We start from the raw sequence: 16,318 nt of genomic DNA, 5'->3' as shown, positions 1-16,318 counted from the left end.
GATCTGTCAGTTGTTGTATGAGACCTGTTGAAGTCTCCAGTTCCAAAAGTGAATTTGTTTTTTTCTCCCTTCAGTTCTGTCCATGTTTGCCTCCTGTGGGATTTCGGTGTTAGGCTTATACATGTTAAGGATTGTAAAGTCTTCTTAGAGAATTGACCCTTTTGTCAATATGTAACTATCCTTGAAATTTTTCTTGTAAAGACTACATTGTCTAAAATTAATATAGTTAACCCAGCTTTCTTTTACCTGAAGTAACATGGTATACCTTTCTCCATCTCTTTAGTTTCAATATATCTGGTTATTTATCCAATATATTTGAAGCACCTTTCTTGTGGACACCATAAAGTTGAGATAAGTTTTTAAATTTGCCTAACATTCTGTCTTTTAATTGATGTGTTTAATCTAGTCACCTTTAGAGTGAGTTTCGATATAGTAAGATTAATATCTGTCCTGTGTGTAGCTTTCATATTTGTTCCATTTGTTATTTGGTTCCTTCTGCCTTCTCTGGTTATAACTGAGTATTTTACATGGTTTCTTTTTAACTCCTTTCAGTTTTAGTGGTTGCCCTAGAGTGTACGTTTTTGACTAATATTCATCTGCCCTCCAGCTTCCCGCATAGCTTTGTCAGTAAAGAACTCGCCTGCGGTGCAGGGGTCTTCCCGCGATAAAGGAGACACAGGTTTGATCCCTGGGTTGGGAAGATCCCTGAGAAGGAGATGGCAACCCACTCCAGTGTTCTTGCCTGAGAAATTCCATGAAGAGAGGAACCTGGTGGGCTATAGTCCATGGGGTTGCAGACACGACTTAGCAACTAAACCACCATACTATGGATATCTTACAGGAGTATTCCCAATTCTTATGACATTAATGTTACTCATCTTACTAATTCATAAACTATAATCACCTCCTGCATTATTACTATCATTACTTTTAAAACAATCTTTTAGATCAGTTAAGGATCGTAAAAAATATTTTTTTACCATAATTTATTCCTTCTCTGATACCTTTCTCTTTATTACATAAATAGAAACATACCCTGGAGATATTCCAGACCACTTCAATGAAGCAAATATTGCAATAAAGTAAGTCACACCAATTTTTTGGTTCCCCAGTGCATATAATAGTTATAGTTACACTATACTGTAGTCTGTGAAGTGTGCAATAACATGTCCAAAAAATGTACACACCTTAATTTAAAAATACTTTTTCCTGAAAGACGCTAACCATCATCTGATAACACAGGGTTGCCACAAACCTTCGCTTTGCAAAAAGTAACTCAATTTGTGAAGCATAATAAAGCATAGTATGCCTGTACAATTTTTCAATCTATATTAATTTTTTTCTCCCTGAACAACTTTTAATATTTCTGACATGGCATATCACGTTACAATACATATGACATTTTTTGATTGTCTGAGGAATTTTTTATTCTTTCTTCACTTTTGAGGGTAATTTTGTTGCAGGAAGGGGGACCCCTTCCAGGGCCCGAAACTGGGCTCTTGTCTAACACTCAAAAATGAATTGTCTGAGGAGACATGCGCTGACAAAGCAAGAGATTTTGTTGGGAAAGGGCACCTGGGTGGAGAGCAGTAGGGTAAGGGAACCCAGGAGAACTGCTCTGCCACATGGCTTACAGTATCAGGTTTTATGGTGATGGGATTAGTTTACGGGTTGTCCTTAGCAGATCATTCTGAGTCAGAGTCCTTCCTGGTGGTGCACACCTTTTCAGCCAAGATGGATGCCAGAGAGAAGGATTCTGGGAGGTGGTCGGACATGTGGTGTCTCCGTTTGACCTTTCCCGAATTCTTCCAGTTGGGGTTGGCTTATTAGTTGCATATTCCTTAGCAGGACCTCCTGTCGTAAAACAACTCATGCAAATGGTTACTATAGTGGCTGGCCAGGGTGGGCGGTTTCAATCAGTATGCTTCCCCTAACAATTTCATTGGATATAGAATTCTGGACTGGTTGGTTTTTGTTCCAACACATTAAATATTTCCCTCCATTATCTTCTTGCTTGCACATTTTGGATGAGAGGTCCACTGTAATATTTGTCCTGGTTCTTTTAGGTAAGTTTTTCCTATTCCCCCTCACCCCCTAATCCCACTCCCTTTCAAGAGTGTCTCCTTGTCTTTGACCTTGTATGGTCTGAATTTGATCTGCCTAAATGTGGTATTTGAGGTATTTAACCTTCCTTGATATTCTCTGAGTTTTCTGTATCTGTGGTTTGGTATCTGTCATTAATTTTGAAAAGTTCTTAGACATCATTAGTTTGAATATGCATGCCTCTGTTCCCTTTGTTCTCCTTCCGGAAGCTTTTCTCTTTCTTCTCCTTCTGGAATCTTCTAATTGATTTATATTCAGGCTTACTGATTCTTTCCATGGCCTTATTTGGTCTACTGTTGAGCTCATCAAAGCATTCTTCGTAATTGTTGTGGTGCTTTGATTTGTTGCACTTCCCTTTGATTTTTTTTTTTTTTTTTTACAGCACAGTTGGTGGTTGTAAAGTGTGGAAGAGGGAACAGTTTTGTAACCTGATGATTAAATCTCAGTGGGTTTGTAACTCTGGGCTGTGACCTCCACAAGTATTTCTCCCAGGCTGTTTCTTCCTTTAACCCCCTTAGGTAAGACTGGAAGGCTAGGGGTGGTGGAACTGGGGGAGAAGGAGAGTGAGATATGCCCTTCCCTCAAGTGAGACAAGGCTAAGATAGTCTTTGACCCTGGGAAGTAGGGCTTTCTTGTGAAGTTGCTCTGGGAACATTTCAAAGCGATTGCTCTTCTCCTCCCTCGGCCAGAGCCCGGAGGGCATCTTTCCCAGATCATCGCTGTGAAAGAGTCTGGAGGGGTCAGGAGTTTTGGGGAGGGCCTGAAGACTGTGGCCCTCGATAGCCCACTGTTAACCCCTAGCCGTTCTTCACAGTCAAGGGCTCCAGGGATTTCTGTTCCAGATTAGCATATTCCACCTGCGACTTTCCGGATTGACTTGTCTCCCGAGATTGAGGGTTAGTTTGCTGTGTAGTAGTCCCAGTTCTCTGAGGGTTCCCGGGAAAAAATCCTTGGTTTCCGGTTTCTTCAGCTGTTTCTTCTGTAAGTACAGGAGTGATGACTTCGAAACTCCTTACATTTAGGTGTTGAAACCCTGATTTTGTCAAAATTTAAGTTCTTTTTTCCTCCTAACTTTTGGGAACTAAACTTATGCCATAGTATAGATATACCAGAAGTTGCCTGTTTATCTACTAAAGGTCTAGGCTATTTCTGATTTTTTGTTACAAACAATTATAAAATATATAATGCAATAAATCATCTTGTACTGTGAGTACTGTTATCTACTCTTTTGCTCACTAGACTCCTCTATCCATGGGATTTCCCAGGCAAGAATACTGGAGTGGCTTGCAGGGGCTCTTCCTGACTCAGAGTCTAACCTGTCTCCTGTGTTGCAGACAGATTTTTTACCACTGAGCCACCAGGGAAGCTCATGTTGGGTATTGGTCTTAAGTAATTGTATTTTGCCATATAAATGAGATGGCTGATGTTGTCATGTCTCATACTTGGGCCTAAACTCTGATATGGCTGTTCAGTGGCAAAAACAGTGTTTCAGTAGGTAGAATTTTAAAATTGTAATTCAGGACAGTATTAATGGTTCTTTTTCAATGTATGGGTTTAGAATACCAGGTTATATATACAGTTTGTTGGGAGCCTGTCAGAATTTTGTCTTCTTTTTTTCAAAAGTGTAGGAAGTTTTGCCTTCACAGTGCAAAAACACAATTTTTTTTTTCTCCAGAAAGTTTAAGAAAAAACCTGTGGAATTATAATTCTTGAGTTTGGGTGGACTCTGGGAGTTGGTGATGGACAGGGAGGCCTGGCGTGCTGCAATTCATGGAGTTGCAAAGAGTCGGACACGACTGAGCGACTGAACTGAACTTAATGAAACTTTAAGATTTTCCCTAAGTCCTGTGAGCTCTTTATTTCTTCTCTTGTGAAATTAAGGAGTTTACTCAGAAAAAACACTTTTCAGTTTTTAGCTGAGCTACTCAAAGGCCATTAGTAACTTGTCAAATGTATTTTTGCAAGTTGAAGCTATTTACTTTTTCTACCCTTTCATAATTTAAAAATGATAAACTGTTTAAAAGATTTAAACAGTTCTTCAAGCAATTCCAAAAGATTTTCAAGCATTAACACAAGAGATTAGAATAAAAAATACTGTCTGGGCTCATGCAGTAATTATCTGATTGCTATTTAAATAACCCTCTGTTGGCAGCACACTTTTCTCTTGTGAAACTAAACAGAGTTTGCATTAGAAAACTAGTTCTTATGCACAATAATCTTTGTAAATATTTTGAAAATCCCTAATAACTAACCCCCAAATAATCATTTTTATGATTTGTTCTTAATAGTACTACATTTTGCCTGTCTCGTCTTTATTGCTTTATGAACCTCTTTTTGAGCATTTAAGAAATAAATTTTTCCTTTATTTTTTTTTTTAATTTTTTTATTTTTTTTATTTTTATTTTTTTTAGTTTTTTATTTTTTAAATTTTAAAATCTTTAATTCTTACATGCATTCCCAAACATGAACCCCCCTCCCAAAATTTTTCCTTTATTTTTTATTTATAGTTTTGTACATCTCTAATAAAACATAGTACTATAAGGGCCTGTATTGTTTCCCTTCCTTTTGTTGTTTTCCTTAAATAACTAAAATGTAAATGAAAAGGAATTAAATGTTTCATGATCAAGCTGAAGGAAGAAATTTAAAAATTGTTGAACATAGTGTGCTTGACACCTCATAGAAATGATGCTATTTTATGTATGCATTTCAGAAAGCCTATGAGGAAAGATTTCATAGGTCAGAGAAACCCAAGATTCAAGGGAATTAATAATCTTTCACCTCAAGTTAACTAACTTACATGGACATGTGGGTACAGATTTGACCAAAAAGTACCCGTTCTTCTCTGCTCTTTCACTGCTGAAGAGTACTTTAAACAAGATAGTTCTGTATCTGAATTATACCTTAACTTAAAAAACACTGAAGTACAGACAAAGCTATGAGTCAGCAATCTAATATGATAGGCTTAAGTGTTTCTTGGTAAATTAGGAGAAAAGAGGAATCTGATTTTTTTCCCCCCAAACTGAGATTATCTGAGTAATCAAGAAATACCAGTAAATCTTTAGCTGACTGACTCTGACAGAGATTAAATAACAGTGGTACAATAGCTTGATTACATCTAGCTAGTTTCTGTCTTTGTGTGATTATTTGTGTGTTTAGTGATATTTATTAATGTATCTTCAGAAAAGTCAAAAAGATTTCTTTACACCCTAGTTGCCTCTTGGTGCAAAATAAATATTCTAGAGTCAGAGTTCCCAAAATTCTGTAATTTGAAATAGGCACATGAATACCGGTAAGCAGAAAGGGCTGGATCAGGAGGTCAGAGTCTTAGGTTCTCACTCAGTTCTTTTTCATTGTGTGTTTTCAGCAAGTTGTTCTTGTCTTGGGGGGGGCGGGGGTCTCACTCATAAGCAGAATTAATCCCCTCCTTGGTTCACTTGCTTAAATTGGAATGACGACCAAAGGAAATGGTCAGAAAGTGCTTTAATGCTGTATAAATAAGGAATGATGCTTGACTTTTTAATGACATAGACGCCTTTGAAAGCTGGAGACTCTTAAAAATGTGTTTTGCAGTGTTAAAGGATCGTGAATCCTCTAAATCCTATCCGCACACTTTAGATTATAAACTGCAGCTACAGGTTAAAGAAACAGAACAGATCTATGCATAATCTGAAATGTTACCTAACTAACATTTACGTAGTGGGCTACTGGAATGTATTTGTTGAAATATAATTTACATTTGGAGAACTTAACACATTTTTCTGAGAATGAAATGTGTCGAGCAAGTTTGAACCAGACTGACTTTCACTTGTCATTTTGTAGTTCAGAGGGCCTCCTCGGCCCTGTGCCAGTGGTCTGAGCACTTTCCCCACGACTGGATAACTTAGTGGTGTTGAGTGCTCCTTGAGTAGAGGGCCCTTGGCACAGACCAGCCTTGAGTAGAGTGTCTTCCTGCTCCTTACCTGTGATGAGTCACAGGTGACCTCCTGGTGTAGTGCAGCTAGGCTGCATAAACATTTGCCCACAGCCAAATGTGGAATCCACTCAAAATTCTCAAGGACAAACATGTTTACTAGTTCTTCTTATGGCTTAAAAAAAATCAATAGATGTTTGGTAAATAAAGCAATGATTTCACCTTTCTTAAGAAATGCCATACTGGCTTATATGGCAAAATTGCAAATTTTCAAGTTATTCCTGCTTTTCTACAAATTAAAAAGCAAATTGCCTTTTACCCAAGTTTGGTATATCCATAATGTCCTCCCAGCCCTCCTGGTTCCTTTTGTAAGATAATCTTGTTTTTTGTGTCTGAGGTTAGCTAATAGCTGGCACAGTTCATGGTTGTTGAAAAGGGCTGATGATGCTTTCTGAAAGCTTAGTGTTATTGATTTTGGTGTGTGTTCTAACCCAGTGGTTGGTTTATTTATTTCTTAACTGCAGCTCTAGCCAGGGATACATTTTATATTGTGATTCAATACACATGAATGCACCCTTACCTAAAATAAATTTTATGAAATAATTATTGCTCTTTCTACATGTATTCCAGTATATTCTATTTCATTAAAAATATTTTTATTGAAGTATACTCAATTTGCAATATTACATTCTCTTTTGTTAATTGATTGTCATAATCTGTTAAAGGAATTAACCTGACCTGGCAAAGGGTTTCAAGGTATAGTCTAAAGAAACAGTTTAAAGTTACATGTCAGTTTTCACTTATGATTTATAATATATTTAGAGGTATCATTTCATTTCATTTGCATATTTCAAACTACCACGTAAACTCCTCAGTGAGTATCCCAAGTGTAATCCTTCATCTACAAAAATGTTAAATGATTAAAAATAGAAAGCTTTGTGGATTTGTTTGTTTCAGTTAATTGGGAGAGTGTGGATGAATTTTAAGTTCTTTTCATCTTTTTCCATATACTCAACTATTAAGCCACATATTAATTATAAAATTTATGATCCTTTTATTTGTTGAACTTAATATGACTGCCTTAATTGGAAATGTTTATTGCTCATCCAGCAACAATTAATTTTTTACATTTAATGCTTTATAGTTTATCCAAACTGGGGCCAAGTTCACAAAGAACATTTGAGTGGCACAATTTGTAATTTGTCATTTAGAGAGATTTATCTAAATCAGCTCTGCCTCTATTTTTTCTGTTTAAAAAGTAGAAAAAATATTTTAGACAGAATTTTTTTTGTTTTCCTGACTTTTTAAGAAGCTCTGCCATGCATGCTGAACTTGGTCAAGATGATATTTTGACAATTTGTGTATGAACATCTCCCTGCAGATTTAGAAGAGTTTATCACCACCCAGCCAAGATGAACATGGTGAAAAGGATCATGGGGCGGCCGAGGCAGGAGGAATGCAGCCCGCAAGACAACGCCCTAGGACTGATGCACCTCCGCCGGCTCTTCACAGAGCTGTGCCACCCTCCTCGGCACATGACCCAGAAGGAACAAGAAGAGAAGCTGTACATGATGCTGCCAGTGTTTAACAGGGTGAGTCCAGGCTGCCAAGCACCTGGCTTTAGGATGGGGTGGTACTGCAGGAATCTTGAGATTACAATAAGTCATGTTGTTGTTGTTGAGTTGCTAAGTCATGTCCACCTCTTTGCAACCCCATAGACTTCAGCACGCCAGGCTCCCCTGTCCGCCACTATCTCTCGAGGTTGCTCAAAGTCATGTCTGTTGAGTCAGTGATCCTACCTAACCATCTCATCCTCTGCTGCCCTCTTCTCTTCTTGCCTTCAATCTTTCCCAGCATCAAGGTCTTTTCGAATGAGTTGGCTCTTCTCATCAGGTAGCCAAAGTATTGGAACTTCGGATTCAGCACCAGTCCTTCCAGTGAATGTTCAGGGTTGATTTCCTTTAGGATTGACTAGTTTGATCTCCTTGCAGCCCAAGGGACTCTCAAGAGTCTCCTCCAGCACCACAATTTGAAGGCATCAGTTCTTTGAATTGACAATAAGTCATAGGTAGGGAAATAAATGATAGAATGAGTTCATTTTTGAGAAGCTTGATGATGTTCATTCTTTCCTTTCAGTTTGCTATAAGGTGATTTGATGTGAGATCTGGTCAGAATGAAGTCCTTTTATTTCTAATAGATCAAAGGAAGATTGTGAACATTTTGTAAAATGTTCCTCTAATGGTTGATCCTTGGGAGAGAGAGAGGTTGTAAATGACCGCTTATGTTATTTCTGTTATCTTTTGAAGTGATGGTTTATGGCATCAAATGGTGCAGTTGCCACAGTGCTTTGGATACTTTGAAGAGTCATCACAGTTTACTTTGTTGTTTGGATTTTCTAGAAGAGATATTGTGATAGGATAGTTAGTCCAAATAGAACTAATGTTTTAATGTGTTTTGTCTAGTTGATCACATGTAGCAGTCTTAGTGGGGACTTTTAGAATAATTTAAAAGTTTTTATCAAAAATATATATGAACATAGTGTAAAAAGTCAGATACTTCCACAGGCTTATAGAGTCCTCTCCACTGCTAGTTGCTGCTGCCACCTTTAGCTCTTTCAGCTTTTGCATAGCATACTGTTACAGCTATTTCTTGATTATTCAGTTTTAATTGACTTCTTGTTGAGAAATAGAATAATTAGCTTTTTTTTTTTACCTCTGCATCCCTCCAAACCATGCACACATGCTTTCACTCATCCATGCTACCCTGCTCCTTTTTCTTCCCATACGAGTATAGCATTCACTTAAGGAAGATTCAGTGTTTATCCTCTGTTGACCCTGGTGTAAATATTATTCATAGATGAACCTTATAACAAACCACCACTATTTTCCATTCTTGTTTTCGTCAGACTTTGTGAAGTAACTGTCTCCGTTTCTGCCTTTCTTCGTGTCTCTTTTTCTTCCCCGTCTCTCTTTGACTCTCCTTTGATCTTTGTCCTCCTCATGTCTTTCTCTGCTTCCCTCTCTGTCTCTTTCTCCGCATCTCTGCCTGTCTCTCCCTGTCTCTCTATCTCTCTTCCCACCTCTCTCTCCTGTTTCTCTCTGTTCCTTTCTTGGCCTCCCCTGCCCCCTATTTCTCTCTTCCCTTGTCTTTCTTTTTTCCTGTGTCCATGACTCACTGTCTCCCCTCACAGTCTCACTGATCTCTTTATTGTGTGTTCTCTGTGTCTGTTAGTCTTTCTGTGTGAAATTTTCTAGATTATTTTTCTCATTATTTTGAAATTTTATGGAGGCTTCACGTGAATTTGCAAGCTTGTCCTTTTTATTTCTGGGAAAATATTTTGAAATATTTCTTTAATATTCTTCCCTTTGTTTTATATGTTCCCCTTTTCTGCAACTCTAGCAATCAAGTATTAACTTTTGGGGATTAACCTTGTGCTATCATATTTTAATTTCCTTGAACAGTTTTTTGAAATTGTGCAATATCTCCTTGTCCCTCGGAAAATATTAAAGCTTTTTCAAATTTTCTCATGCCTCTTTCCTTGTTATTTGCTCCAAATTACTGTTTTTCTTTGTTTATATTAGTTTCTTTCATATTAGAGTAATCTTCAGATGTCTGATGATAATTGTCTTATACATTGATATTTAAGAATGAGGTGTTGAAACACTTATTGAAAAGTATTTGTGCAATGGTGAGACTTTCCCAGTGGTAAGATGATCTGGCTGGATAAAATGTGGAGACCCGTTAGCCTAGGATATGTTGATATTCCAGGAAAGCGTAGTTTTCAGTCTCCTGCCTGAAGCGTTATTTTGCTGTTATTCAGTCCCTAAGTCGTGTGCGACTCTCTTGTGACTTCATGGACTGCAGCACTTTAGCTTCCTCTGTCCACTACTCTCTCCTGGAGTTTGCTCAAATTTATGTGCATTGAGTCAGTGATGCTATAACTGTCTCATCCTTTGCCACCCACTTCTCCTTTTGCCTTCACTATTTCCCAGCATCAGGGTCTTTTCCAAAGGGTGGGCTCTTCTCATCAAGTGGCCGAAGTATTGGAGCTTCAGCTTTAGCATCAGTCCTTCCAATGAATAGTTCAAGGTTGATTTCTTTCAGGTGTGACTGCTTTGATTTCTTTCCAGAGTATATACCTGCTGGTGTTTCCTTAAAGCTAAATTGAAGAACAAGACTGATGTTTCATGCTCAGTAGATAGACTTTCACTTAGTCTCCAGTTTGTAGCTGTCAGTATTCTTGGTTGTTCCTCTCTGCGGTTTAGACGTTCAGGTGTCTCCTGGCCTTGAGAGGGGCTGTCACCTTCAGTTTCTGAGCTGTAAATAAGAATATCCACCTTGTGGGGTTGGTGTAAGGATTAAGTAAGAAAATATACTTAACGCACTTAACAATTGTTTGTCCTAGGGAACTTTTGTGTCTGTTATTGTTTTTATGACATTACAAGATGAAGGAAAGATTATAAACTATTTATGCTGAAATGATTTCATATTGAATATATGCTGAAATATATTCAGTTTATGTGTTATTCATACCAAACTAAAGGCTAATTTGACAGCAGAGAGGAGGGACAGACTCTACACGTTCTGTGTTCATTTGTTTGCTTGTCTCTTCGTGTATTTTGTTACTGTGCGTTACTGAGTCATTCCATGAATATGTGTCAGACAAATAGAAGTTGTGCTATACACCATACTCTGCACTGGAGTTCTGAGATAAGATAAAGTCCAGCTCTGTGAATCAGAAGTATCATGAGGAAGATAAACATGACATATAATTCTGTTGGAGAAGAAATGAACACATAAACAGATAATGGAATAACAAAGAAATATAGTATTAGAGACACAGAAGAATCTTATGGCACCCCTGAAAGGAGAGTTACCTGAAAGTCTATGGGGGAGTCAGGGCAGGGAAATGTCTTTTGAGAATGTGATGTGATTCTTGAATCCTTAAAAGGCAGGCATTAGCCAGATCGGAACTAACTGGGCTAAATTAACCAAGAAGGTGGATAGAGTAAGAAATTCAAGCCTGAATCAAAGTAAATTTCACAAACATGCTGATGTGTGCGAGCATCTGTAAGTGGTCTAAGAAGTTGATTTTATGTCAAGGAGGGGTAAAAAAAATGACTATCAAGATTGATAGGAGCTACATCATGACAGGTTTTATGGCATATTAAGAGCTGCCTCATGCAAAGAGTTGACTCATTGGAAAAGACCCTGATGCCGGGAGGGATTGGGGGCAGGAGAAGAAGGGGACGACAGAGGATGAGGTGGCTGGATGGTATCACCGGCTCGATAGACATGAGTTTGAGTGAACTCTGGGAGTTGGTGATGGACAAGGAGGCCTGGCGTGCTGTGATTCATGGGGTCGCAAAGAGTCAGACATGACTGAGCGACTGAACTGAACTGAAAGAGCTAATACTTTTTCTTGGAGGTGTGCAGAGCCAATGAGGTATTCTCAGCAATAGAAAAAGGAAGAAGAAAGGGCCAAAGTGAGGCTATTTCTTATGTTTCTAATTTGAGAAACTGGGTGGATGTTTTCCTAGGAGCTGAGAAACAGAGGTGTAAGTGATAGACTCAGTTTGGGGCCTTGAGTCCACACTGTGAGCTTCCCAGGTGGAGGTATTCAGTAGGCAGTTAGAAGCTCAGGTGAGGGGATGTGGCTAGGTACTTACTTTGGGGACCACTTCAGAGATGTGGTCGTTGGAACCCTAGAAGGGGACCAAACGCTACTCATGCCGCCCCCTACGCCAGGAGCAGTAGGCGAGGATGAACCATGGAGAACATGATTGTTTAATGAAACAAGGGGGACCCATAAAGGACACAGCACAGGAACTGGTCAGTAGCAGTACAAACAGAATCAAGAGAGGGTGATTATGGAACTCAAGAGATAATAGTTGCGAGAAAAAGCATTCATCTCTGTGCAACAGAGAGACCAGCAAATGGAGACCTAAACATGTGCTTGAGGTTTGCCAGTTGGAAAGTTACTAGAATGGCAGCATCAGAAAGCAGTATGTTGAGCAGTGAATGGGAGATGAGAAGAGACTATGGATTCAGCTTGTGGAAATGTGAAGGAAAATGAGGATGGAAGAGATCAATGGAGGTGACTCCTGCAATAGGGAGTTTGTGTTTGTATATTTCTGGTGTTTTGCTGTGTTGTTAAAAGTGGGATAGATCCAGGCATGATCATACAGAGAAGGGAAGAAACAAGCATAGGGGGAAGTCCAATGTTTAAGAGAGTGAAGTTTAGTGAAGAGAGTCAAATTACAGGTGGGTGAGTGAGTCTTGACAGTGATAAAGAATCCGCCTGCAATGCAGGAGATGCGGGTTGGATCCCTGGGTTGGGAAGATCCCCTGGAGGAGGAAATGGCAACCCATTCCAGTATTCTCCCTAGGAAATCCCATGGGCAGAGGAACCTGGTGGGCTACAGTCTACAAAGAGTCAGACATGACTTAGCGACTGAGCACGTACATGTGAGCTTTGAACAAGAGAGACACTGTGCTGTAGGAAAGCCCATAGTTTTGTTGGGTGTGAACACAGATTTGTAGTGAAGGTGGTGGAAAGTTGAATAAGATTTTGCTCCATGACCTCTGTTTCCTATAGTTTTCAATAGAAGATATCTGTGAAAACTTTGGAGTCAGTGGGTTGGATAGGGGACTTTAGGAAATTGTGATAGTTTGGAATATTAATGAAAAGGAATCGAGAAAGATAGTTGAAAAGGGACAACAGAAGACTTAGGGCCCAGTGAAGGTTGGAGATAGTACCTTTGTACTGGATCTTACCCATGCAGGCGTGTGATTTTTCTCGTTCACTTAAAAAGCAGCATGTGTGTGGAAGCAGAGAGGACGGACAGCTGTGTGTGCTCTGTTGGGGCTGAGCTTTCACTGGGTTGATAAAGCAGAAGGGCAGGAGTAGAGGGACAGAGAAGAGTAAGAGATCTAACTCACATATCACCCTTGACATTGGGTGGGATGAAACAGGAACAGAGCCTGATCGTTTTTTTGCTCTCCGAGATAAAAGGCTGAGGAATGGAAAGAGATGATGATAGAGTAGGAACACAAGGAGAGGTGGGGAAAGGTTTAAATTTTAGATAGCCGTTTTGAAAATGAGAAAACTGATTACAGAAAAGCTATTGTTTTAAAACCCTGTTGAGGTAGCAGTCATTAATTTTTATTACAGCCAGTTCTGGGAAGTTGGCTTTATTTTGAATGCTTTTGTTTTTGTTTTGTATCATTGTCACAAGGTACTTACTATTGGCTACCAAGGAGTCTGAGGTCATTTCCTTCTCTCAGACTTAAGAACATTGACAAGGTGATGATAATGTTATGAGTAGTTAGCACAATTGTTATTCTCAGCTGTTAACATAAATTTGTAAGTCATATCGTGGATGTGTGTCCCATGCATTTCATCAGTTAAGCTTCCGCAGTCAATTAAGTGAGTCTTAGACTAGAATAATCTAAATAACTTGACTTTTTTTTTTTTTTTTAAAGATTGAGATTCTTTAGTGGTTATTCTTTATTGCTTAGACTGTTTGTCTTAGTTTTCTTGGTTCTGCGCTGCCAAGAAAAAGAAAGTCTCTCTTCTTTCAAGCCAGAAGTTTTTAGTTGGTTAATTAAAAGCAGATATATATGTATGGGATTTCCCTGGTGGTCCAATGGCTAAGACTCTGAACTCCCAATGTAGGGCGCGCAGGTTCGGTTTCTGGCCAAGGAACTGTATCTCACGTGCCACAACTAAGACCTGTTGTGGTCAAATAAATTAAAAATAAATATTTTAAAAAATTAGGTCAAAAGCACATATATATGCCCTGCCTTAAAGCTCTAATACAGTGAGTGATTTAAATATCATAAAGGTTCATTCAGCTCTTTTTTTTTTTCCTTCTTTCTATTGTACTTCACTTGATTGCATTTTTTTACAAATTGAAGGTCTGTAGTAACCCTGCATGGCCAGATGCTGCTTAGCATTTTTATAAATTATTTTTTTATTGAAGGACACGACTGAGCGACTGAACTGAACTGAACTGATAGATGATTAGCAGTGCTCTTAATTTCAGGTGTATAGCTAATTCAGTTATATGTTTGTGTATAGGCATAATTTTCTTCAGAGTCTTTGTACCAAATATAAATAGAGAGAAAGTTATTTTTGTACCATTGTGACCAGTTTTAAAAATACATATAGGTTGTATTTGTATGTTCTATTGAGTTCATGGCTTATCATTTACAAACTAAAATTGTCCTTAGATATTATATCTGTTAAATTTGGAAATCGATAACCATGTTTATTTAAATAATGTTTGGCCATTTGTACATGAACACCCTCCACTAGTAAGAAACAGCTTGGATGAATGAATAGCTCAGTAAGGCTCCAGACTTCCTACCATGATGGCCAAAAATGAACTGTGTTGTTGATTTTTGAGGCTTTGCTGGATTCATGCTAAATGGCAAATAAACCACATTACAGTTAGGCACGGACCTTTATCTGCAGAATAGTTTCCAAAGTGTGTTCCCTAGTGTTATTTCAGTGTGTGATTTTGGCCTTGAAGAGACACACAGTTGAGAAGTGGCATGTGTTGAGTCCTTTTCCTGGGCCAGGACTCATGCTGGGTTCTTCAGCTGCCTCCTGTAGTCATCATCACAGTCCGGCAAAGACACTGCTGGCCTCCTCCCTCTCACAGATTCTCTCAAACTGAAGGATTATGGTGAAGTCTGAGAATAGCTGGGTAATATTTAATCAACATTCTCAAAGATAATTAACCTTTAGTCCCAAGAACAAAAGCTTACAGAGAAAATATTTCATTTAAACTTATTAAAAAATGAATAGCCTTTTAGTCATCTAAAAATGAACTACCATTGTTAATTACTCTGGTATGTGTTATCAGACTTCATTGTGTGTATTATAATCTTTTCCCTGGATCTTCTTTTAGAAACTCCCCTTGTTTTTAAATTTGCTTCTGAATTATAGTCAAGAAACATCTAAGTTGAATCCAGTGTCTGTTTCTTATCCTTCACAACTAACCTTTTCTGCCTGCATTGCTGGAGACCCAGGTTCTATTTCTGGGTGATCTCCTGGAGAAGGGAATTGGCTACCCATTCCTGTATTCTTACCTGGAGAATTCCATGGACAGAAGAGCCTGATGGGCTATTCATGAGGTCCTGAAGAGATGAAAATGACTAGTCACGCTCATGCACAATAAAACTTTATTGAATAGCTGCATTCAGTAACAAATACATGCTGAGCCTCTGCTTTCTGCATTCCATTAGAAAACACCATTCATTTGTTCTCCCCAAGTATACCAAAAATATTTAGTTGAGAAGCAGCTAGGAAATTTTCTGAAGTTTATTTAGATGGATGTTAAAAATGACCCTTCTAAAAACAAGTCAAGCCATGGTAATTCCCTCTTAAGATGAACACTGTGCAAAGTTGTAGTGCTAGGGTTCCTGTGGAGTTAAATGAAGACAGTACAGTTCTGAGTGACTAAGAGCACAGCTTGGGATCAGACAGATCTAGTTTTGAATTCTCTTGCTACCGCCTCCTGCTGTCTCCCCTCCTTATCTGTAAAAGGGGAATAATGTGCAGGATTTAATGAGATTTGAATGTCATTATCTGTCAAGTATTTGAATAATGCCGTGCACACTGTAAAGGCTCATTTTATGATAATTATTGTTATTTTTTTTTTAATTTGCCAGAAGTTTTGTTCCTTGTATTGTTGTTTTCATCTGGGTATGAATGTCTGTTCTATAGGACCATCCCTCTGAGGTGGATGTACTGCCAACCAGTTCTGTCTCTCAGCTCTCCGCTTTGATAGATGAGGGAACTAAGAACAGGAAAATTTTGACCAGAGACTTCGAGGGCATAAAGAGAATTCCAGCTGTGACCTTCCCTCTCTATGGCACACAGGTGCATGATTGAAGCATTGTCTGTTTCCCACTATTTGTGGAAGGTGGTGAATATGTACCCAGTATTTTAAGATTTGATTGTTAAAGTCAGTCACCAAAAAAATCTCTTTACTACCTGACACTTTCAGTATTATCGAAAAATAAAGCTCAACATTCAGAAAACAAAGATCATGGCATCTGGTCCCATCACTTCATGGGAAATGGATGGGGAAACAGAGGAAACAGTGTCAAACTTTATTTTTTGGGCTCCAAAATCACTGCAGATGGTGATTGCAGCCATGAAATTAAAAGACGCTTAGTCCTAGGAAGTAAAGCTATGACCAACCTAGACAGCATATTAAAAAGCAGAGACATTACTTTGCCAACAAAGGTCCGTCTAATCAAGCCTATGGTTTTTCCAGTGGTCACGTATGG

At 38.6% G+C, this 16,318-nt stretch overlaps 1 protein-coding gene across 22 annotated transcripts in view; it reads left to right on the top strand.

Annotated features, from left to right (window-relative positions):
* WDFY3 (WD repeat and FYVE domain containing 3) overlaps positions 1-16,318 on the top strand; it is a 281,234-nt gene that overhangs the window by 82,596 nt on the left and 182,320 nt on the right. For 20 of the 22 annotated variants that reach the window (XM_060417370.1, XM_060417369.1, XM_060417383.1 and 17 more), the window contains one exon: positions 7,395-7,605. In XM_060417370.1, the coding sequence (XP_060273353.1) occupies positions 7,426-7,605 (180 nt within the window). In that variant the 5' untranslated portion in view covers positions 7,395-7,425. Of the gene's footprint in view, positions 1-1,027; positions 1,083-7,394; positions 7,606-16,318 lie in introns of all 22 variants that reach the window. The other 2 variants (XM_060417376.1, XM_060417368.1) reach the window with 1 other exon arrangement.

This window comes from Ovis aries, chromosome 6, assembly GCF_016772045.2.
Source record: "Ovis aries strain OAR_USU_Benz2616 breed Rambouillet chromosome 6, ARS-UI_Ramb_v3.0, whole genome shotgun sequence".
Classification (NCBI taxonomy): Eukaryota; Metazoa; Chordata; class Mammalia; order Artiodactyla; family Bovidae; genus Ovis; species Ovis aries.
The sequence above is the reverse complement of the archived record's forward strand: the minus strand, read 5'-3'. Positions and strand labels throughout refer to the sequence as shown.